The sequence below is a fragment of the Parastagonospora nodorum genome (assembly GCF_000146915.1).
Source record: "Parastagonospora nodorum SN15 chromosome Unknown scaffold_45, whole genome shotgun sequence".
NCBI lineage: Eukaryota > Fungi > Ascomycota > Dothideomycetes > Pleosporales > Phaeosphaeriaceae > Parastagonospora > Parastagonospora nodorum.
Window position 1 is genome coordinate 118,551 of NW_001884593.1, and position 21,381 is coordinate 139,931.

Here is a 21,381-nt window from a genome sequence, read left to right on the forward strand (position 1 = left end):
ACACTTAATCTATGTAGCGAGGAGACCCTTGGGCGGGAGGGAATGCCTCAAAGACCAGCTTGAAGGAGGTTGTACACTGCTACCAAAGCTGCATGTGTACCTTGTCGTTTTGATATTGCTGTGCTTTGACTTTCTCCAAAGGCGGCGGCTTGCCGTCGAGAAGGTCACAATCAAGCAATATGACGAACAGGTTGTTGGTCTGGTAGATAATGGCGCAAAGATCGGCTTGAAGGCGTCAATAATCTCCCAGCCAACGCTTCATGTCTTCCTTGTCGGGCTGATGATGGTCGCCGTCGACTGTAACGGAGCCATCGTCCTCGGCAGGCTTGAGCTGGAGTGTTGGGTATAGAAAGCGATCGATGTGGGCGTGATATCACTGTAATAATTCGCCCACGCCCTTGATTGCGTGACCATTCTCCATCGTATCCGTCGCCTTAATCCTCGTTGTACCACATACTGCGCCAATGTTAGCTGAATACCAAAGTGAGGAGCAGTGCGGCCTTGTGCTCATACCGGATCAGATGGAAGCCAAGGAAGACCTCAAGCAAGTCAGAACAGAGCAGACGAAGATCGATGCTAGCCACACTTACGAAGAAAACAAAGTCACCACGAACCAACACCAAAAACTCCTCCAAACTGCCTCAGACAGTGAGAATTATAGGCACAGCCATTAGGGCGAAGCACCGTGAGAAACTTGACAAGGTGTCCATCACACGATACATGCTGTGTGATGATCGTTTTGCAAAAGCAGTGGGTTTACATCACTAGATCGATTGAGCTGTCGGAGCTGGCAGAGTACAAGGCACAGAAGACAATTATAGACGAATTCTTAAATACATCAGGGACTAATTTACCACCTACTGCCTGCGGGTGGAACGCTATAGTCGCCTCAATGACCACTGGGCAAGAGTCGTGCCCTTCCACGTGACAACAACCCTGGGGAGATTGTACCACGAACCCAATCTAGCATACCTCTAGCCACTAATGGCCAGCAAGTCAGACTTCTGAGTATATCCAGAGAAGTGTCCGTGGACGACCACGGTCAACATGCACGAGATGAGAGAGATGCAAATGCAGAGAAGCGCGGCAACGACCAGCTTGAACCTCTCGGAGTTGACGATGGTGCGGAGAGTGTGCTGGACGCGGAGAACGAGCTCGACGAAGTTGCGGACGCTGTCGTAGATGCGGTCGATGCGGTCGATGACGGAGCCTTCGCGAACGGCCATGTAGTTGCGGCCTCGCCGCTCCTTGTTCCGACGAATGGCCTGTGCAAGATTGGCCCTCGCAGCAACTTGTGCCTCCGCACGAACTCGGGCCTGGGCCATCCGGACGCTGTCGAGAGTCATCGGATTCTGCAGGATGGCAGAGAGCTCGAATCCTCCAAGAACGCCCTCTGCATGTTTGTTAGCGAATTGGCTTGTCGAATCAGTTTCCCGGTACTTACCCCAATCCCATGCGTGAATGAGCCGACGGACGCCAAGTTGGCCGTGGTGGCCCTGGAACTCGAGCAGGTGCAAGAGGAGCTGAGAGAAGCAATATTAGCAAAGTTGGGATAGAGTGTTGAATAGGATGAACGTACAAGGTCCATGTCATGCTGCATTCGATGAGGACCAGTTGGCACGGGAGCTACTCCCTGAGGGTGAGCCATGGTAGCTACTCGCTGAGGGTGAGCCATGGTAGTAGACTTTGAGGTTGTGGTTGTGGTAAGTGTCGGTAAAGAAGTTGGATGTGCTTTGGACAAGAAGACGAAGGAAGAAAGTGAGAAGCTGGGTACTATGGCTATAATAGCAAGGGCAGCAATGCCTTTTATGCTGCAAGACTCCCCCCCCCCCCCCCCCCCCCTCCCTGCTGAGTCAAATGAGTTGTCCTTTTCGACGCGTCCGTGTCTCACCCAGTTCTTCACTTCCCCTCAGAGTTTCTCAACAATACCCGGCCGTGCCCCAGGCTCTATGAATTTGGTTTCACTCTCAGTCTCTCAGTGCAGTTTCGCTTCATTTGGCGACTATACTGACGGGAAACTGACGGGAAAAAAGCACGTGGATTGCGGGTGTAACGACGCGTCGTTTGCACGTTCATTACACCCTGTCTCAGCCTCGCCATTCCCGCGGACAATAGCGAATATGCGAGGTGAAGAAATAAGAAAAGAGTAAGATCGAATGGTGAATGGCTGAGCCTGCAAAATGACAACGTGCTGAGGGCGTGAATGAGGTTTACCGTTCGAAATGCTTCGAAGAGGCGGTTCAGGCCGCGAACCTCGTTGACGTCAAGACGACCATGATTGCATTTACTTTCTTGCTTTTTTCTAGGCGAGCTCAAGCAATTTTCAGCTTTGGAAATGCGGCAAAGTGAGACGTGATAGGGGCAGTGCAGCTTGCACGTTGTGTGCGGTCGAACTATGCTGCTCTGGCGTCAATTAGCGTTAGCTTCATCTCGCAGCCTAGTCCTAACTTAGCTAGAAGCTGGCAGCTTCTACGCAATGATCTGAGTGCTAGAATGCTTTGTATGTGTGACAATGGAGCGGTAACATAATTTCGGGCTTACGGGTGTTTGACGAGGCCGGGTAGTCTTGCGTTGGGTCGGTTGGCGGAGTGCAGGGCTGTTTACAGAAGGCGCGCTGAGCATGGCGTGGTACAACAAACACTCTAGAGTGCAGATTTGAGCAGCGATGCAGCATTTCAGGAGAGGTCGGAGCTCGGGCACGGGAGGGCCATGTTGGAGGACGCTACGTCGGGTACTATTTGGTGTGGTACTCCGTTCGTTCCTGGGTGAGGGTTTGGACAGATGTGGGAGAAGCTGAAGGAGCTCGTTCTTGGTCATTTGGTTACCGAGTGCGGACAAGCTGCATCTCAAGAAGCTCGGACAACGGCGGCGTTGCTGTGTCGTTGCTGTGTCGTTGCGCAAGGTTTGGTCCACATCCAGAGCGGCGCCTCTCGCTCGCAGTCATGTCTGGTCTCTCAATCCCCACAATTCAGCATTGCCACTGAATTTCTGTCTGGGTCAGGCACTACACCCCTGCCGCCCTGGATGACTAGTAGAGTTCAAAGAAGGATCGGACTGAAGGGTTGAGCTGGAGGTACAACGTGTGCTTGCGGACCGCGCCAAAGAACTTGCCGAACGTGCGAAGATCGAGGCCGAAAAGGGACTTGCCAAAACGCAGTAAGAGGCCAATGATAGAAGCGAAGCATCCTAGATAGCCAAACTCCGCTTCGGGAAGAGCGAGTGGAGCGAGTGGAGCAAGGAGAGATTTGAGTCGTTCGCGCGAATCGAGTGCGCTTTACATGATCTGCAGAGCAATGTAGGGTTCTACAAGGATATGGCAATGAACAATTGCAGGGATATTTGCGATTTGAATTACAAAGATACGGAGCATGAGAGGCAGGTTGCTGTGAACACTGAGTCACACGAACACTGGATGAGCAATGCAGACGTATCGCGCGAGGCGCTTAGGGAGCAGATGTTGGAGTTGGTAGTGGACAAATGAGTCACGGCGAGTGAGATGGGGATGTTGAGGCGGGAAACGAGATGTAGCAGTGGTAGCTTGGAGGACATAAGGGATACAACAACCCCACACATCCAGGATAGGGCACGTCTCAGGCGAAGCATATAGGTCCCGCGCGGGCAGCACATCTACAGTGTACCCACTGAACCACTTGCGGAGTCAGCGCGTTTATCCATTGCTGCAGCATTCTATCATTCTATCATGGATAGTGGCGCGGCCTGGGTATCCGCCAATATTGCCTATGCGGAGAAGGCGAGAGAGGCCAAGTCTGGCGGACAAGGCGAGTTCAAAGACAATCACACTCCTCTTGTCACCAAGTCGATACATGCAAAAGACATGTCTCCTGAAGAATCCCGCCCAAAACAGCTGGTGGCTGAGTCGCGACAACGCGGAAGGCGATCGTGCACTCACACCTTGTGCGTCGAGCTGGTCTGCCACCTCGCGCGTTGGGGTCCTTGCTAGGCCTGCCACATATTTTACATATTATAATTTGCTGAACAGACACAAGCATCATGTGTCGATAGCTGCCTGGGTCTGTCAATTCCGCAAATCTCCCGTCTATTTTCATTGCTCACTGATTCCCGATCGCAACTTAATTACATCGGCTTCTTTGCTATGTACAGAAACTTGCTTGGTTCCGGCCAACGTCCAGTTCTTCGATGCAGCAAATACTTGCTCTACTTTTTTTGTTTGCAGTCTATATGAACTGATGTCCTTTGGAAGGCTTCAACACATCTTGGACCTACACTACTGATTTGAGCCAAATATACTGACCCCATATCACGTCTCATCCTTCTCTCCTTCAACAGCGATAGCAATACTTCACGCAAAGCCTCAAACCCCGGGAAAACAGTATCCCCAAATGCACATGGCCCTTTTCGACCAGTCGTCTCACTTCTATCCACAAAACCCATAATCTCAATACAAACGACCCCGAAGAGCTTTCTGAGATGACTGGTCTTGGCCTGGTCACTGCAGCGAGCCCTTTCGACTCCACCGCTTTCGCGCGAAGACTAAGAAGGTACGGCAAAGTGGCTGAGCGCAGGAGAGAGATGCAGTCGGTCGCGATGGGTTATGAAGACGCCAAGGTCGAGAATGGTCGTCGTAGAGTGGTTGGGAGGTATTGGCCGATCAAGGTAGATACGTCTCTTTCCCATTGTCCAGACGGTAACTGTATGTATCGGAATCCGACCGCACTGAACTTCGCGTATGGTTACTCGCTGATTCGAAAGATCCACTGTATTGCATCTTTCCATATTCTCCTTGAGCCGTTTCGTGCGCAGAAATTATGCGTGCAGAAGGGGCAACATTAGTAATGTGAGCATCTATCAGATTGTCTTTCTTTCAGGTTAGACAGAAGATACCGGAGATTTCGTGACAATTGATGAACATTCCATTTAGGGGTTTCTTGAGAGACAGATTTTACGAGGATGGAGAGGAAGATGGAATCTTTCCGTTGGTTTACTAAGCCGTCGTTTGATGTGGATGCTGTTGCTTAAGATTCCTCTGTGTTTTTAGGAGACACAAGTTTGTCGGAGCCGTGGCCATGCGCTGGCATTGGTGGTGGAGGTGCTCGCGTGCACCCTGTCATCTTCGTCGTCTGTGAAGTCTCAAGTCTTGCGGGAACGGAGACGATGGCCAAAGTGCTGTTCAATATGTGCCGCACCGAGGATTCTTCCATTACCATTCTTGACCCATTCATTCAAGTACGGCCCCAGGCTCATCTTCACCTATGAAGCCCTTTACGCCTCCTTAAGGGCGTTTCCGCGACTCGCCTCCAAGTTCTCGGATCCACCCACTCATTTTTGTTGAAGTGTGTATGGAACGTCCACCAGCACTCAAGCCACACTGGTATCTGATTCGATAGCCTGCATGGGTTGTGAGACTGCAATTGTTGGTAGTTCAAGCATCTGGCGGGTTGTATTCAGTAGAATAGCAGATTCCCGCCGCTCATCTCGCGAATGCGCAATGATGTATCCGATATCGTCCGTCCAGAACCTGGTGAGCGTTGAGAGGCTTGCCAACATCCGGAACTGTCTTGTTTATAGGCATCATGACCGAGAATAACTTTGTTGAGAGACAGCAATTGCAGGCGACTCGCCGGAGGGATGTGCGGCTTGCTTCCCTAGCTAACACTCTCCGACTTGGCGGTTTGATCAGCATAGATGCGGCTTTGCGAGAAGCGTTGGACAGTCCTGGTATAGCAGATCAGTGTTGCGCTGCAGCTCAGAGTGGATGCGGCATGCCCTCAAGGGTGAATACAGTTTTCGAGGAAGTGGGTGGGCGCGCTGGATCTGGGTGTGACTCCCGAGAAGGATGTAGTGGAAATCGAGTACCTTTGGCCATGGCTTTTTCTATGTAGCAACATGGTCGCCACTGCCGTCGTTAACACCTTCCTCTCCAGCATTCTAGTTCTCAAGCCGGCGCAAAACTCGTGCACATGCCGCGGCGCTTAGTGATGTTAATTATGTTTGTCCCCAATGTTCCCGCTTCGTCTCCTTCAGCCCTCAAACTGTCGTAGAATTGGTTCAAGGAGTGTTGAAGTAATGCTTTTTGGTCCACATCCTGTTCAAGTCTCGCCGCCTCATCGGCCAATTCATTGTATACCTACCGTGCCGCCTCAAACTTTTTGGACGAGTGTATGTGCTTGCACGATGTGACAGAGTTCGATACAGAGATTGGCGGATGGCTTGAAGGGAAGGTTGACGCCAGCGCGCCGCGAGTCCCCGAAGAACTCAATATCCTAATGCTGCGCAATCTACCGTGTCAGATAGATTCACTTCTTTTCAAGGTCGCCAGATACGCGCAGTGCAGCGAGATGCGGCTCGTAAAGACTCTCAAACTGGTCAACGCCGAGCGCCAGGCGAGAGCAGTCTCCAAATTCGAATGCCAGAGCTCAGCAGCCCATACCCGCTCTTTCTTCTTACCACCAAGTATGATCCTTTCTGCGGTCTTCAACAGTTCCGAGAATGTTCGCGATTACTGGAGTGTCACCGCTGGCGAGCATCTGGGCAGTTTTGGTGAGGTCTAGACGGGCGTTAGACAGTAAGGTGGGAGATCAGTAGGAATATCCTCAATCTCCTGCAGCCGTGAAAGCTTAGTCGACCCAGGAAACTGATTGCGGCTCGATGGGTAGTGTCGTCACTTCACGCAGACGATAGAAGAGCGCGCCCCATTGTTCCTGGATCAACAGAATAGTCCAAAGTGATGGCAAACGCGAATTGAAGGTCTTTGATTTGGTTGTATGTGGATCGTGCGTAGCCGCTGGGGCATGGAAATGAGCTGCGAACTCGGCCCAGGTCTTGTTGTAGTAGCTTTATGTCTCCAAAGCGCGGGACGGCACTTGGACAGAATCTCAGCTCGAAATAATCGTTGGCGTTGCAGGGATGGGTCTGCGCTCTTTCGAAATTGTACCTTATGACTTCGTTGAGACTGGACAAGCCCGCCATTGATTTGGCGAGCTTGGTGACGATTCCGGTGACGATCCTAGTGCTCTCGTTGTCCGGCTCGACGTGTCGTTCGAGTTAGAGGGCTGCAGGGTCTGTTGTTCTGGTAGTGTGGTCGTTGACGTGAGCGGTGATTGAGAAAGGAAGTCGCGTAGTTGCCACGTGATTGGCTACTAGCCGTGATATCACGGCGGCTAGCAGCCCTCGATTTTGCACCCGAGCGCTTACCCGCCCAGTCCCATTTGCTCCTTCGTCATCGACCGAGAAGAGGGTTGCGACGGCAACATGGCCATCGAAGAGGTCCTGCTCAACGTACTCGGTATTCAGCCACCACCATGAGCTCTCTCCAGCGCTGCGCAGTGACGATGCTGCAAGGCGTTTGTATAGGGCATAAGCGTGGCATGTCCCGCGTTCACAGGTTCGGATGGCAGTCGGTCGCTGCGGAGATTGCGCGCTATGCAAAGCTGGTACTCTTTGTAAACTCCTGAGGCGACAAAAGCAATGGTACTACAGGCGTAACTTTGTGCAGTTTCTGTGCTTGGAGCTCGTAGGGATTCTCGAGGCCGGATATCTCGCGCTAAACACTCCGAGATGACGCAACCAGCGAGAGCATGTCGCGGTCAACCTCGCAGTCGTCGACAGCCAATACTACCGTCTATCGCAGCCTGTCTGTCAAAATGAACAAGCCGCAACCGCTGAACCTGTCGCCTGCGCAAGACGTGAGGATCTTCGTGTCGAATTTGAGGCTGCTGGATTTGGACTTAGAGTCATGCCACCGCCCGAAAAGCGCTCAATGAAAACAACGCTGTTGCACCTTGGATGTATGCAAATGCGTCTTTATTGAATTTGAGTTGATGTTCTCATGTGCGTTTTGAGCACGTCAGTACGCGGTTGTGGTGGGAGTGGAAACTATCATCGCAACCGCTGCCTACAATACTTAATACACGACCCAGTCTCGCCACTATATGCTTATTTCGCACAGTTCGACTCTTGCACTTCGACCATAGTGTTGAACTGTGCCTTACTAAGGGCCTGCTTTCACCACTACGCCATTCTCTCACACACTTGGCGCGAAGACGATGGGAGATGAGCTTTGCAGACCTGACTCGGGGCTCAGGACAACTAAAGTAGGATACAAGGAGCTTCACTTTTGTGGAAAGAAGGCTGCGGACGACGGCCTGCGCTACTTTGGGTAGACACCTGCTGCATTGAATGGAGCTCTCAAAAGCCATCACGTCGATATTTCGTTGGTATGGCGGTGCAGTAATATGCTATCTGTATCTTATAGACGTGTCGACACGGAATTTTGGAAGCACAAGTCCGCCGGCGCGATCTTGCGAACCAGTTTCCCGCAGCAATCGATAGTCTAGACGCTTTAAGAGCTTCTTGCGCCTCAGTTGGTAAAGTGGTTCGATTCGGACGCCACCTAATTAGGGAACAAGGAGTTTTTAGGCTGCGCACTGCAGGAGGGTCACTAAGGTCCTACCTTACGTCCTTCGCAATGCTCTATTAGATGAGTTCAGTGTTAACGAGCGGATGTCTTGGGCAGAGTGTCGTGAGACGAAATATGGGGAGGATAGGTCTCTTTGGTATGAGCATGCTGCCAAACTATAGCGAGGGAGTGGATCGAGTTTTCACAAGGTTTTAAAGAGAGATTCAAGATAGTAGGTAGTCTAGCTAAGCTCTCTGATTGCAATAGCGTTGGCGTCTTCACTAACATTGTGTGACCGTAGAGGACTTTATAGACTACCTTCCGTGCGCCTAGAGTGTACCTTTTAACCTGAACACCTCTCAGCACGACACAACGTGCCTCGCTAACAACCGTGTTAACCTATTAGATCGATTTTACAAATAGGCAGAAGGGTAGCGCGAGCAATACATTTCTAGCTGAGCGGCCTAGCTAGTACTAGCAAAACAACAGTCGCAGGCTCAGTCGCCTGCTAGTATCATACAAAGTAACGTCTGGGTGCTAGCTTTTCCTTCTCTAGAGGCAGACGGCGGCGAGGTCGGCCGAGCGGCCAGGTCGTCACTAGCATTGCAGTCCAGCCTGCACTGAGCGTGTCCGGCGTTTAGTGTCATATCAGTAATGCCCTCCCAGAGCGTCCTGAGATTGCCAGCTAGTCCTTGCGCCATCAGTGGTAACATCTCGTCCCCGAGCCGCGGTCGAAGGTGCAGGGCCCAGCAATTTTTGTGCTAGTGATCGACGCTCTTAACGAATATGAAGGCAGCAATAACACGCAGCTCGTCGTGCAGCTCTTGGCAGTGTCTAGGTCGACAGACACTGTGCGGCTGCGAGTTTTCCTCGCCAGCAGACCTAAGGTGACGATTTAATACGGGCTTCGATAAGTGCCAGACGTAGAGCGACAGGGCTTTCTGCTGCATAAAGTGTCACTGTCTATCGTCGACTACGACATCCAGCTCTTCCTTGATCACCAGCTGACCCAGATTGGCAAGGAGGATGATTGAGAACTCAGCTGGCTAGGCACAGAAGTCATCGAAAGCTTAGTTCGAAGTTCGAGTGGGTTGTTTATCTGGGCTGCAACAGCGTACCGCTTTATTAGCAAAGGCCTGTATGCGGCAGAGCGGCTGCAGATCCTTGCCAACGGCAGTGATCATAACAGCGCAGCTAGCCCATAAAAATACTCAATTAGCTGACCGTTCTGCAAAAATCTAGTTAGAGCAGTTGTACTGCACGAGAACTGACAAATATTGTAGCATGATGCGGCAGTTCCTCGGGAGCATCGTAGCTTTGTCCTCGCCTCTTTCCGTCTCATCGACAGGCATGCTTATACTGGTACTAGAGCAGCAAGTCACTCGAATGCTGAAAGAGTTGCACGCCATTCTTGACATCCCGACGGATCTTGACTAGCCTATTCGCCTACACCATCCTTCGTTCCGTGACTTCCTCCTTGGTAAATCGAGATGGAACGACCAGAATTTGTGGGTGGAACAGAAATCATCCATGAGCAACTGTCGTCTCGCTGTCTTAAGCTCATGTCTGCGCCCAGAGGCCTTCAGGAATACATATGCAATTCTCGAAGGTCGGGACGTTAAGAGGCGAGGTGGAAGAGGAGATAGTAGCTAGCAGCCTGCCGCCCGAGCTGCTGTATCCATGTGAGAAACTAGGTAGAGTATTTCCATAAGGACGGCATTAGGTTTGGTAACGACAACAACGTGCATAGGTTTCGCATATATCATCTCTGTTGAATAGGCTATCTATCGCGCATCGCGTATAGGTAGCAGGCTTTTGTACAATCGTACGGTAGTAAAGTAATAGGTATTAATTGCTTGAGTTGTATCTTGTGCGATCTATAAAGCAGGCCCCCTATATGAAGTTGCTAGTTCTCAGCGGTCCGAATCACGTGACTACACCCAGGCTATCTCTCGTGCGAGAGATACTCACAATAGTGGATACCATCAACAATCTCCTTCATTAGCTAGAGGCGCCGACCCGGATGACGAGAGTGTTAGCTAGTATAAATTTTATTCTTCTTATAGAGTCTACCACTTGAGTAAGCCTAGACTACAGTTCATCAAGGTATTCTGAAGCTGGCCTTTAACACATATCAGCACTTGCCCAAATTTACACGTTTTCATTCAGGATACGAAGCGATTCGCAATGTATTAGCAGGCATTAATTATACAGACATCTTCGCAAGAATACTGCAGTGCGCAGTCTCATTCGCTTTCGAATCACCCGATAGCAAAGTTACACATTATGAGTCAATCTCAGGATCACAGAAGCAGACCTCTGACGGTCAGCCCAGCTACGACAGGTTTTGGCCTTTTCACATAATGCCTTCATTTCACAATCGCCAACTAGTGCCATCATTCTGTGGCGCTCTGCACAAGAGATTTGCGCAATTGCAAGGCCAGATGCAGTGGTCTCTATGGAAGGAGTACTTGTCGTGCAAAGACCTCAGCGTATGCGGTATGTGCAGATCTGGCACAAGGATTTAGGCAGGTAGCCTTCTGAAGAGCAGGTCGCTCGCACACCGCCTTCTTCTTTGTCACGAATAAGCTCGTCATTGAAGATATAACCGTTGCCATCGATCAGTACGAGAACATATGGGACGTTTTCTAACATGATACGGCATTCTAAAAGTAAGTCCTTTTCTTCTCCTATACAGACCGCAATACAGAAACTATCATTAACTAATCTAGTCAGCCTTGATCCCTGCACATCATACTACCGCGGCGGATCCCATCCACTTATCTAGCATCCAGCCAACTTGGCAGCCATACAGCACCGTTCGCGGTTCAGTCTCACAGCTTTTCAGAGTTTCACTGCCCAGAAGCCTTTCTTTCAACTTCTTCTTCGCACCATTTCTGGGATTGTAACGTCTGCACTCGGGCAGCCTTGATCTTCCCCAACCACTCGCCAGCGAATCGGTGTCTCGCTCTATTCCGCTGAGCTAGCCTTCCCGTGGCTTCCTATGCCTCTCTGCAAATCCCACCACACTATGGACTGGCCAGAACCCATTATACTTTGCCTAAATCACGCTCGACCGCATCTTAGTCTCTGCGCCCCAGCCAGGCAATCTTTCAGCCTCACAAAATCCTCCACGTTCTCATTGGTGGGTGCTCCTCCGTGCATCTCCTTCATCTGAGCCTTTCATTGACCTTTACAGCCAGCATTGATTTTGCCTACCCAAGTTCAGCGACGGCGTGCTTCCCGCTGCCACGACCCTCGCGCGTCTCGTGCACAGCGTACTAATCTTCCAACGCTTCTATTTTCAACGACTCTATTCCGCGACTCTACCTTCAACGACTACAACCTCCACTTCGTCCTATAGCCTCTTCGCCATCTAAAAATATCTTTCCCCGACGACTTCAGCTTCCAACGCCTATGTGCTTCAACATCTCGAAGAGATGGAACATGGTGGAAGAAGTGACAAGTTCTGTTGACGGATGGGAGTCTCAGAGAAGAAGTGACTGCGTCTGTCGTTGGATGCGTCACCAAGAAGGAACAGTTAGAGTCGGTCGCCACTGAAAAGAAGCGGCTACGATCTGTCGTCATCAGAAAATGAGTGGTTGGTGTTGGTAGTTTGGCATGTCGCATCATTCAAGTGGATCTGGTGTCTGCATTCTGAGCCCATGCTCTGCTTCGACTTCTTCAGCTTTACACCTGTCACTCGCTTTCCCAGCCTTTTCTATTATTCAAACTCCAATCCAAGCTCACGGTTGTGATTTAGGACTCCTTGACTTGGTACCGGAGATCCACCTTGACACTTTTCACACTGGCTACAAGTCCACTTTGACCTCACTAAAGCGTGCCGCACTTGCAATAGATGGGAGTCATAGACCAGGCAAGTAGCTGCCCACCACTTGCCTACTCTATCACAATCCATATATGCAGCTGCAAGGCCTCTGAGCAGTAGGCAACAACACAAACAATCGATATTTCCCCGAAAGCATGGCGCCAGAGGTCGACGAGCGCTTACTCACTGCCATCTAGTCGTGCCTCGAGCCCGAGACAAATGGCGATGTGAAAGAGATCCAACAGAATAGTAGCAACATGTGACCATCATTGGGCACTACACCAAGCTCTAGACTTTATATGTTGCTAATCATGCCGAAGAAAACAATTCGTTCAGCCACTGAAAGTACCCGAAAGCGTTATGCATATACAGCGTAGGGCTTGGGCACTGACCTTGCTTGCAACCGGAAAGAGGCCGTAATTATAGCCAAATAGTCACTTGACTCATTACACACGGCTGCGAATCACCCGAATAGAAAGTGACAGCATCTAAAGATGTCGAGACTGGAACAGTGAGCAGACAATCGCTATTGACTTGACTAAACTAGCATCTTGCGCACGCAAAGTAGCGATGCTAATGCGAGCATTACTACTCCCCGCAGTTGCGACCACGCCGACATATGGCCGGAATCTACACATACACCTAAGGATTAATGTTAATGGTACCACATCAAAGCTCACCAATGTGGTTACCCCGTCCCAGATTATGTTAGCCCAGCCGCTCTCTTAAACACATGGCTTCAGGGTTTCACGTCGTACATCTTCCATCAGGACTGGATTTCACTGACAGAGAAAGCTCAGTCTATCAGATTTCGGCCTCGAAGATGTAGTTAATGGGAATTAGGCTGATTGTATTCACCATGCCAGCGTGCGTTTAGATACTTCTCGAATCCGAACCTTCTACGACCACGATCAATGCAACGCAGTCACCACCGCCATTTCCAGTCTTGCCGCTCAGATTCACACTACTGACCTTTGTGAGTGCTGATCGGAATTACAAGGCCATATGTCCTTAGCCTCATTCAACATCCAGACTCTCGCACAGCAACACCCAATCCGCTGCATACAGCAGTAAACGCAACACTGCTAAGTCCCAAAATAACGCTCGACGGTTTAGATTTGACCGCCAACAGTGCTCTGAACGTCGTTCCCGGTACCACAATCAAATCACCGCAGGTTCGCAGTCACGTACGCCTAACCTTGCATTGGCAGCGGCGGAGACTGGCAATTCTTCGACGAGCTACAACTTGAGCCGACTTAGTCCGGTGAAGACATGATTCCTTAATTGTTGTCTACCATGTTACAACGAGTCGAGATATTAGGGGTGCCGGATACTTATTCACGCGTTTACTCCAGCTGCCAACTAATCAGGTTCACATTCGCCTAGTTCTGGATGGATATGTCTCTCTCGAAATGACCATTAGTCTGATCCCGTTAGCTGTTGCATTTGCATTACAATCTGCTAGTCTAAATCACTATATCTTACAGTCATCTTACACTATCAGCAGTCGAACGTAAGCCAAGGGCGAACAACTCAAGTATGGATCTCTGGAATGTAGCCGGACAAACGCAGCACACGAAGAGCCGCGGAATATGCGCCAGTAAGCATTAATCTCATGTCTCCTCATTATCCAATTACGCGTGAGCGCAATCAGGACGAAGTATATTCTTCTATTTCGCAGCATTTCCAATCCAAATGATTGGCATTGGGTAACGATCTTTTGACAAGTCAAGGAACCCTAAAATCGTCAATTTTTATATCTACAATGCCGCCTCCCATCATTTATGCATGCAGCTACTCACTGAGTTCAGCCAGGATGCTGATGAGACGAGTGGATTCGGAGGGTTACAGATGCGTGGGACGAAGCGATGTCTGAGAATATAGACGCCTCCGATGAGCATATATTACCACTGCTTCGCCCAATCCCGCCAGGCAAACACTTGTGCTTTGCAGCTTCGATCGCCTTTACACGAAACTCAACGCCCAGGATTCTGATGAGCTTGGTCCAGCCTCTGGTAACACTTTATTGTTAACCAGGTTCGAGCTTGCAGGCTTGGGGCTTTGAGGAGGTTGTTTCGCCATAGCCCACCGAAATTCTTGCGCCATGTAAAAGCGTCCAGTAAAGCGGTTACCGGCGCGTCGCAATGGGTAATGTCAACGGCGAAGTCAATAACGACCTGGAAGAAGAGGATGATGGTCTTGACAGATAGCGACATCCTCTCGCAGAAGATCTCGATGAGTTTCAAGGCCAGCTAAAATCAAGGATTGCGAGCGCCGCTAGGCAAAGAAGTCCAAGCAGCATGCAAAATCCAAGTCACACATGAACCCATATGAAGAAGCGGGCGAATGTGGCGCCACAAAATACATGCCACGAAATTGCGCATTTTTATTAGCAGAAGAGGAGGCCGTTTGGCCCGACCCAGCGACTACTTTCGACACCTCGTCGTCTTCCTGCCTGATTGAGAAGTTTCAAGGGCTGGTGGCGAAGGGCAACCCTGGCTGGCGGCGTAGCTGAGCTAATCTCGCATCGAAGGTTGCGACGTCGCCCAGCTCAGCGTCGACAGCTTCAGGGTCAAGTGTTCGGTGTTCGCTTTCGTCTCGTATCGTTTGCAGTTGATCATTTCACAGAGCATGCGGATCTTTGAGTATCATCACTTCAGCGCGCGTGCCCTATAGCTGGCTAGGTCGTGTGACTTGCGCAAGTCGTACAGCAGGTGCATCAAATACGATCGTTGGCGGGAAAAGCCAGACCATTCCTCCCTCGGGTCCTCGCCTCATGAGGGCAAGGTGTTCTTCTTCCGTTTCTTCTCATTGATGCAAAAGACTGGCGCGGGCTCGAGCGAATGCTCTCCGAGATTGAGCATGCAGTTATGTCGCCCCATCACGAACAATGATTCAGGCCTCGTTACAGTGACTATCTTTTATGAAATGCCCAACAGCGATAGAGTGTATCTTCAGTCTTTGTCATCGGAGAAAATGCTGACAACTGTACATTCAAAATAGAAATTTGAGACGTTGCGGATGCAATCAAAAGAATCTGTTAGGCAAGTGTGCTGCTGTGAATGGAGAAATGGCAGTTGTAGAGGTCGGCTTCTCCGTCCGTCCTTACCTGGACATGCCTGCCTACTAAGGCTACATTGGGCGAAATTACTTGTGTCGTTCGAACCATGCTCTGCTTACATGCATCGCGATCATGGCGTCTCGTATATGTTTCAACGAGAATTTCCATGCTGATAGTATTGTATCGCTACTCGGTGCAATTTGATTAACAAGCAGGTTGTGCGCAATGGCTTGTCACGTGCAATCTGCTTGTCGGGTGCAATCTGCCTGTACAATCTGCTTGTCGGGTGCAATCTGCCTGTACAATCTGCTTGCTAGTAGTTTGCTCCTTCTTCCTCCTGCTATAAGGCACACGATAGATCTCATGTTCAATTCATCACCAGTCCACTCACACATTCAAGCCAAAAATCATGGGAACTTCCGAACAGGGTCCTTCCAAGTCTCCGCATACATCTCCGGCAGGCGCAAACCTTCGCGGGCTGAATGATGTCCATGTCGATGCCGATGCCAATGCCGCAGACTCGTCTCAAGATGGCACGTATGTCGACGATGATGCCCTAGCATCATCCCGTCCCCCCAGAATTCATCTGAGGGAGTGCGATGACGATGATGAGCTACAAAGAGTACGTTTCCGCTTCTCGAACGCCGTGCAACTATTAACAGACTGTGTAGGGCCGCCTCAGTTTTCGCCGAACCCTACATGACCGAACGGTTGACCCAATAGAATGGCTGGAAGACCTACCGTTCGAAGAAGGGGGATCTTCAAGAGTACGTCTTGTCTTCATCGTCGCTGTCCGGTACTTGCTGATTGAGCTTACAGGAGTCACCTCGTTATTCGCGTCCCACCATGGTCCGGGTCCCTCAGCCAAGATCGATGTCAATGGTCGCTTGGGCACTCGGTAGACACTTCGTCGAATTCGCTCGCAAGTCATATGGCGAACTGAGAGACTACGTATGACCCATGCACTCCGACGGTTGAATAATTTAGGATAGTTCTGACAAGCTTCTAGGCTGCGCAAACTTTCATAGGCGATGAGCGCCACCCTCTTCCCGAGCCGAAGAGAGAGAAGCGCTGTGCTTCAGAGCCGATACTCTGCCGTCGGGCGACAGAGACGAGCGAGGATGAGTTGCAAGAATCAAGCACAGCGGATAAGCAGGTGCAGCTTACTGGAGCTGAAAGCATGGAGAAGGAGAAGGCGGAGTGGACGTCGGATGGTGAGATCGGCGCCGAGACGTCTGCGGATGGAGTCGTTGCGTAGCTTCTAAAGCGGGGATAACCAGGGCGAGTGATGGTACCGCAGCTTCGTGCATACGGTAGAACATGGAAGGAGCATGTGAGATAAAATTGAGCCTATCTGATTTGTTGTTCTGTCGTCTTCTCACCGTCCACAAGTTCAGTCAGCTAGCGAGAGATATCGTTGTGCGCGCGCACGGAGAATCGGTAGATGTTCTGCGTCAGCTAAGATACTAACCAGCTTTGGCTGATGGATCGAATTGCCGGGCGCAGCAATGTGACTAGACTTTTCGGAAAGAAGGCGATTCGTATTAGAGAAGGCGAGGCAGGGTGATGGAGTAAGAAGAGGAGGTTTTAGGCCGCTTTCGGCTAGCGCGGGCGATCCTCGAACTCCGCCTCCGCTGCCCGTCTCCGCACTGGACTCGGGAGACGGACTCTCTCCACATCACCGCTTACCCTGGCATCAAACATCAACTCACGATGCCCTGCCTAGTACGTGCTGTCTCTGTTTCCGCCCTGCTATCCCCTCCGCAAGGCTCCACATGCGCTAGGCTCTAGCTCTAGGCAGCGTTGGACGACTCACATCAATCGCCTGCCTATGTTGTAGTCTTGCCTCAGGCCGCTATCTTGCCTTGATAGTACGACTCCTCATCGCAGCAGTGCAGGCAAACCGCTTACAGCCGACGCTTCTGAGGAAGACCACGGCGGCACTACTATTGTCAGAGAAGACGTCGTTGTTGACGACGACGATGAAGAGTCCCGCGCTTCGCGACGAAAAGGGCCACCAAACTACACGACCCTCTCGGCAGATGCTGTCTCGGGGACGATGACTGCGAAAAGGTCTTAGATGACGGCCCGCATGAACAATTGCGCGAGCTACCACCACCGGCGGTTCGAACATGCAAACATGAACGCCAGACAAGGAGCAATAACTGCTAACCGAGCATCACGCAGCCCATAAGCAATACAATCGACCTCGACGATGACTAAAATGTCATGCCGGACTACCACCACTAGATGGCCGACTCGCACCTCCCGCGACCGCTCTGACCATGCTGACTCTGGCGTGCCGTAAGCTCTCTCCGCCATTTCCCATTACCCAATCCCACTCTCCTTCCTCTCCAACGTGCCAAAGCAGCACTAACGATATTATTTCCAGGGCTCTATCAGTTTCATGATAGTTCAAAACACCCACAACCTGGCGACAAATCCCCTAAGACTGTCCTGGCCGCCGTGGACGTCACCTCCCCCTCCCTCTCTCCAGACGACCGCGCCCCTATCGAGCTCAGCTTCGAGTGCGACTTCTGATTCATTGGTCGGACTCTTCCACCGCCATACCGCTATACCATACTAGAAGCCATCGGGCCACGTCGCCACGTCGTACCCGGACTTCCGGGCGGATACTTGTAGGGTCGAATTCACAAACCCTCGGCATGGCGATTGTGGTCATAGTCTGGAGACAGAGTTTGGAGAGCGTTTCTCGCTCATCCGAGCACAGCAGTCCACCGGCAGGTTACCACCATGCTTCAAAGACCGCGGACGAGGTGGACGTCGATAGCCAGCATGATGAGTGGTCTGACATGACCATGGCTCTGCTCAGGCACGTCAAGAGTCTCGTAGGATACTCGCTGTTTCACCGTTCCCGCACCAATTTCAACAAAATCGACCGAAGATGCACGAATCTGGCCAGGCCGGCTACTGGCCAGACCAACATGATAGCAGCACGTGATTCCAAACAAGAGGCATACGTGTCGCGTAGACAGAACACACAGAGGGACAACAAGCAACATCCGCCCAGACTCAAGATTGAAACTAGAATGAAGAAGACGCACGGCGTTGTTGCGTCCTGGCTCACGCTGCACGCGCTCCTGCACTGGGCAGACGTCGACGGGACATGCACATTCGACACGGCTGTCACGCGTCGCAGCCCTCGGCGTGACCGAACACAACCAAGCCCAGTCCCAGTCCCAAATCCAGGCACAAGCCGCGGTGTAAGTATTGTGTAGCGAGAGAGGAATCAGTGGCGATGATAGTGCGCGCGCTGACTGCACATGCAAAGTCGTCTTCCTCGTGGCCAATTCTTGTCCAAAGCATCGTTCGAGCCAACAACATCATAATATCAACAGGATTTTCGACTGCATATGCACTCGCGCGCAGTGGAAGCCATGTACAATGCACTTGTCGACATTATCTCGTAACAATTCCCGGTTTGCTCGTGGCTTAGGCGCTCCATGCGTGTCGCCCTCTCGTAGCCGATTGAGCAACCATGGCGATGGTAGTGCACGGACAGTCGCTGCGAGATCGTGAGGGGGTGGCAACAGAGGTAAAGAAGAGAGGTTGGAGTGATGCGTAAAGCTCACCGGTGTGTGATCGTAGGTTGTGGGACCTGGATAGAGGTGTCACGAGGCGTAGGCGTGTGGGTCCTGAACATTGCAGCGTTGTTGACTATCTGGACAGCCGAGCCGTGTGCAAATGGTACGAGGTCCTCCAGAAGTCGCTGCCCCCGGTGTTGTACGTCGCTCCGACGGTGGCGACGTTCGTGTACACGGCGAGGGGCATGTTGCTCCTGTACACGCTGGCGCACGTCAGTTGCCTGTTCGACAGCTCAATCGGCATCGCGTCGTCCCCGTTCTCCAAGTTGAACGCCCACTTCAACTCGCGTCCACGTTCTCCAACAACCTGTCTGAGATGGTGTCGCGGTACGTGTGCAAGTATTCGTTGTCGCAGACGACGAGGATCGGCTTCCCGTGCTCGCTGTCCTTCATCATTGTGGCGTGGGACCTGATCGGGACTGTGACCGTGACGCCGTATATCGAGCCCGCCGAGCCCTGGATGCTGTCGCCTCTGGCACGTCGGTGTCGATCGACGTCGAGCCGGCGTTGTTCATGTACCGCAGTGCCTGAGCGGCAACAAGAACTCGAGCTCCTCCGGGAACGACCTGGAGGCCTGGGACATCGTGTTGATCCAGTTTGAAGCTACGTGCACGTCTGCGGGTTTGTAGCGGTGGTTCTGCATGTTGGCGAAGATCGCTGTCCAAGGCCTGAGCATGCCTCGCACTGTTCTTCGTATGTGAAGGCCCTCACTCGCGCCACCTCACCACCTTGCTCCAGTTCAGATGCAACTCATCTAGCCACGAACATGAGTCAACATGAGTGAACGCAGCAGACCAGGCAGTGCCTAAGCGCTCGCTGACTAACAACGAATGACATTCACAGCCGCAGAAGCGTTGCTTTGATCGCGACCGTGATGCTGACAGGAGAGCTAGGACAGCGTGCCGTCTATCCTCCTGCATTTCTCAGAGCCCTTGTTGACCATCGTCCTCATATTGTGCGAGAACACCGACGGCGACCAAGACCGTCTCGAGGGACATCACCACCTTCCTGGCCACCTACCGCTTGCATATCTTCTCCGGCTTCCTCATCCCGAGGGCACTCGCCACCTTCTTGCCGTCGGTGCTGACGTAGACGAAGTGGGGCATGTGTTGATATTGGTCTGCGCCCGCGTCCATGTCTGCATCACGAATGAATTGCCGCTCAACAACGTCTTTGCGCCCTTCTTCACGCACATATACGACTCCTTGTCCCTCATGAAGATGTGGCTGCCGCTCTCGATCACGTCGTCGATGTCGACGTCGATCCTCTTCAGGACCTCTAACTTGAGGATCAACATCTTGTTGACCAACGCGAGCATAGTCTTCGAAGACGCGCACGTGTCAATGTAGATGCTGAGCTCGGACATGATTGTCCCGTACAACGAGTTGCCGTCGACCACTACGACGCCCCTGTGGCAGCCGGCCCTGAGCGCGAGGGTGAACCCACCCTCGAACGACATCTCGTCGGATGCCGTGACTATGCTCATGTCGAGGGTCTTCCCATCGCTCATCGCGACCGACGCTGTGTAGCCGTAGACCATGATTCCCGAGCTGCCTGCGATGGCGCACCACGACGTGCTCCTGGACGCGCCGGCGAGCGCGAAGAGCCTGTCGCACGTCTTTATACTTATTACGAGCGCATGCAAGTCCGAGTCCCTCACATTGTAGATCAGCATCTTCGTGACGTCATAGCTGTCCCTGTTCTCGACCATCATGTTGTCGATGTTTAGCTTGTTCAGCAAGTTGAGCTCCTTCGCGATCGAGGCTAGGCAAGATCGATGGCCAGTTGCTCTTGAGGTAATTGCCGATCTCTTACATGGAGACGGTGTTCATGCCCGTTGGGCAGCCTCCAGAAGAACTTCAACCTCCTCTTCTCCATCTTCAACTCCAGCTACTTGGACCCAGACGAGTGCGCGGCTATCTTCTTGAGGTCGAAGCAGAAGCCGTTGTTTGTGTCAACGAAGTGAGGGCTCAGGAGCTCTAGGATATTGTACGTCTGAATGCACGCGCCCAACGACGTCATCGCCTTGATGACGATGGGCTTCCTCTTGTTCTCCAGCTTCATGTTGGACACGGAGCCGAACGCGTGTATGCAGCAGCAGACGTCGGGGCCGCTGTTGTCGAAACAGGACTCGTTCGAGATGCAGATGCTGATGATGTCCGCATGCGGGAGCGGGAACATGCCCTTCTTCTCGTACGTCGTCGCCTCGATGTCCATCCGCAGTGCTGAAGGCCGTGGATGGACGCGGCCCTCGAGCAAAGCTCGTTCTTGTATGAGGGGATCAAGCCGCCCTTGCTCCCGGGGTTCTCCAAGTCCGCGTTCGGCACCACGGAGTCAGGGATCAGCACGGTCAAGTTCGCAGTCACGGCCATGCGCTTGCTGCTTTGAACATCCTGAACAATATCTCGTTGATGTTAATGAGGTCTATCCGACTGAGGACTTGCGGGCCGACTTAATCCACGACGAGGTGATGACCCAGCCCGTGTCCGGAAAGTGCGACATCTCCGCC

General features: G+C 51.8%; 15 protein-coding genes across 15 annotated transcripts; 9 read left to right on the forward strand and 6 right to left on the reverse strand.

Moving 5' to 3' along the window:
• Window positions 1–464: 464 nt before the first annotated feature.
• SNOG_20184 (hypothetical protein) lies at window positions 465–1,556 on the forward strand (the record flags this gene model as incomplete). The annotated part of the gene is given in 3 exon segments (XM_001806387.1): window positions 465–648; window positions 668–725; window positions 1,019–1,556. 3 exon segments carry the CDS (start codon window positions 465–467, stop codon window positions 1,554–1,556), a joined length of 780 nt encoding a protein of 259 aa, XP_001806439.1.
• Window positions 975–1,648, reverse strand: SNOG_16317 (hypothetical protein; the record flags this gene model as incomplete). Its single annotated transcript, XM_001806388.1, has 3 exons — window positions 975–1,393; window positions 1,445–1,523; window positions 1,580–1,648. 3 exons carry the CDS (start codon window positions 1,646–1,648, stop codon window positions 975–977), a joined length of 567 nt encoding a protein of 188 aa, XP_001806440.1.
• Window positions 1,649–2,323: 675 nt separating this feature from the next.
• Window positions 2,324–2,944, reverse strand: SNOG_16318 (hypothetical protein; the record flags this gene model as incomplete). Its single annotated transcript, XM_001806389.1, has 3 exons — window positions 2,324–2,398; window positions 2,542–2,734; window positions 2,826–2,944. The coding sequence occupies 3 exons, from the start codon at window positions 2,942–2,944 to the stop codon at window positions 2,324–2,326; spliced, it is 387 nt and encodes a 128-aa protein (XP_001806441.1).
• An 84-nt stretch (window positions 2,945–3,028) lies between these two features.
• On the reverse strand, window positions 3,029–3,549 carry SNOG_16319 (hypothetical protein; the record flags this gene model as incomplete). Its single annotated transcript, XM_001806390.1, has 2 exons — window positions 3,029–3,272; window positions 3,410–3,549. 2 exons carry the CDS (start codon window positions 3,547–3,549, stop codon window positions 3,029–3,031), a joined length of 384 nt encoding a protein of 127 aa, XP_001806442.1.
• A 151-nt stretch (window positions 3,550–3,700) lies between these two features.
• SNOG_16320 (hypothetical protein) lies at window positions 3,701–4,023 on the forward strand (the record flags this gene model as incomplete). Its single annotated transcript, XM_001806391.1, has 2 exons — window positions 3,701–3,915; window positions 4,008–4,023. 2 exons carry the CDS (start codon window positions 3,701–3,703, stop codon window positions 4,021–4,023), a joined length of 231 nt encoding a protein of 76 aa, XP_001806443.1.
• Window positions 4,024–5,865: 1,842 nt separating this feature from the next.
• SNOG_16321 (hypothetical protein) lies at window positions 5,866–6,530 on the forward strand (the record flags this gene model as incomplete). Its single annotated transcript, XM_001806392.1, has 2 exons — window positions 5,866–5,933; window positions 6,074–6,530. The coding sequence occupies 2 exons, from the start codon at window positions 5,866–5,868 to the stop codon at window positions 6,528–6,530; spliced, it is 525 nt and encodes a 174-aa protein (XP_001806444.1).
• Window positions 6,531–7,230: 700 nt separating this feature from the next.
• Window positions 7,231–7,789, forward strand: SNOG_16322 (hypothetical protein; the record flags this gene model as incomplete). The annotated part of the gene is made up of 2 exons (XM_001806393.1): window positions 7,231–7,257; window positions 7,550–7,789. The coding sequence occupies 2 exons, from the start codon at window positions 7,231–7,233 to the stop codon at window positions 7,787–7,789; spliced, it is 267 nt and encodes an 88-aa protein (XP_001806445.1).
• Window positions 7,790–9,592: 1,803 nt separating this feature from the next.
• Window positions 9,593–9,729, reverse strand: SNOG_16323 (hypothetical protein; the record flags this gene model as incomplete). Its single annotated transcript, XM_001806394.1, has 2 exons — window positions 9,593–9,605; window positions 9,650–9,729. The coding sequence occupies 2 exons, from the start codon at window positions 9,727–9,729 to the stop codon at window positions 9,593–9,595; spliced, it is 93 nt and encodes a 30-aa protein (XP_001806446.1).
• A 1,011-nt stretch (window positions 9,730–10,740) lies between these two features.
• Window positions 10,741–11,029, forward strand: SNOG_16324 (hypothetical protein; the record flags this gene model as incomplete). Its single annotated transcript, XM_001806395.1, has 2 exons — window positions 10,741–10,876; window positions 10,980–11,029. The coding sequence occupies 2 exons, from the start codon at window positions 10,741–10,743 to the stop codon at window positions 11,027–11,029; spliced, it is 186 nt and encodes a 61-aa protein (XP_001806447.1).
• A 4,647-nt stretch (window positions 11,030–15,676) lies between these two features.
• Window positions 15,677–16,525, forward strand: SNOG_16325 (hypothetical protein; the record flags this gene model as incomplete). Its single annotated transcript, XM_001806396.1, has 2 exons — window positions 15,677–15,889; window positions 16,277–16,525. 2 exons carry the CDS (start codon window positions 15,677–15,679, stop codon window positions 16,523–16,525), a joined length of 462 nt encoding a protein of 153 aa, XP_001806448.1.
• A 455-nt stretch (window positions 16,526–16,980) lies between these two features.
• SNOG_16326 (hypothetical protein) lies at window positions 16,981–17,347 on the forward strand (the record flags this gene model as incomplete). The annotated part of the gene is made up of 2 exons (XM_001806397.1): window positions 16,981–16,992; window positions 17,108–17,347. The coding sequence occupies 2 exons, from the start codon at window positions 16,981–16,983 to the stop codon at window positions 17,345–17,347; spliced, it is 252 nt and encodes an 83-aa protein (XP_001806449.1).
• Window positions 17,348–17,552: 205 nt separating this feature from the next.
• SNOG_16327 (hypothetical protein) lies at window positions 17,553–17,808 on the forward strand (the record flags this gene model as incomplete). The annotated part of the gene is made up of 2 exons (XM_001806398.1): window positions 17,553–17,571; window positions 17,660–17,808. 2 exons carry the CDS (start codon window positions 17,553–17,555, stop codon window positions 17,806–17,808), a joined length of 168 nt encoding a protein of 55 aa, XP_001806450.1.
• Window positions 17,809–17,933: 125 nt separating this feature from the next.
• Window positions 17,934–18,724, forward strand: SNOG_16328 (hypothetical protein; the record flags this gene model as incomplete). The annotated part of the gene is made up of 2 exons (XM_001806399.1): window positions 17,934–18,491; window positions 18,560–18,724. The coding sequence occupies 2 exons, from the start codon at window positions 17,934–17,936 to the stop codon at window positions 18,722–18,724; spliced, it is 723 nt and encodes a 240-aa protein (XP_001806451.1).
• A 221-nt stretch (window positions 18,725–18,945) lies between these two features.
• Window positions 18,946–19,515, reverse strand: SNOG_16329 (hypothetical protein; the record flags this gene model as incomplete). The annotated part of the gene is made up of 2 exons (XM_001806400.1): window positions 18,946–19,328; window positions 19,392–19,515. 2 exons carry the CDS (start codon window positions 19,513–19,515, stop codon window positions 18,946–18,948), a joined length of 507 nt encoding a protein of 168 aa, XP_001806452.1.
• A 373-nt stretch (window positions 19,516–19,888) lies between these two features.
• Window positions 19,889–21,089, reverse strand: SNOG_16330 (hypothetical protein; the record flags this gene model as incomplete). Its single annotated transcript, XM_001806401.1, has 3 exons — window positions 19,889–20,010; window positions 20,031–20,636; window positions 20,777–21,089. The coding sequence occupies 3 exons, from the start codon at window positions 21,087–21,089 to the stop codon at window positions 19,889–19,891; spliced, it is 1,041 nt and encodes a 346-aa protein (XP_001806453.1).
• Window positions 21,090–21,381: the final 292 nt, after the last annotated feature.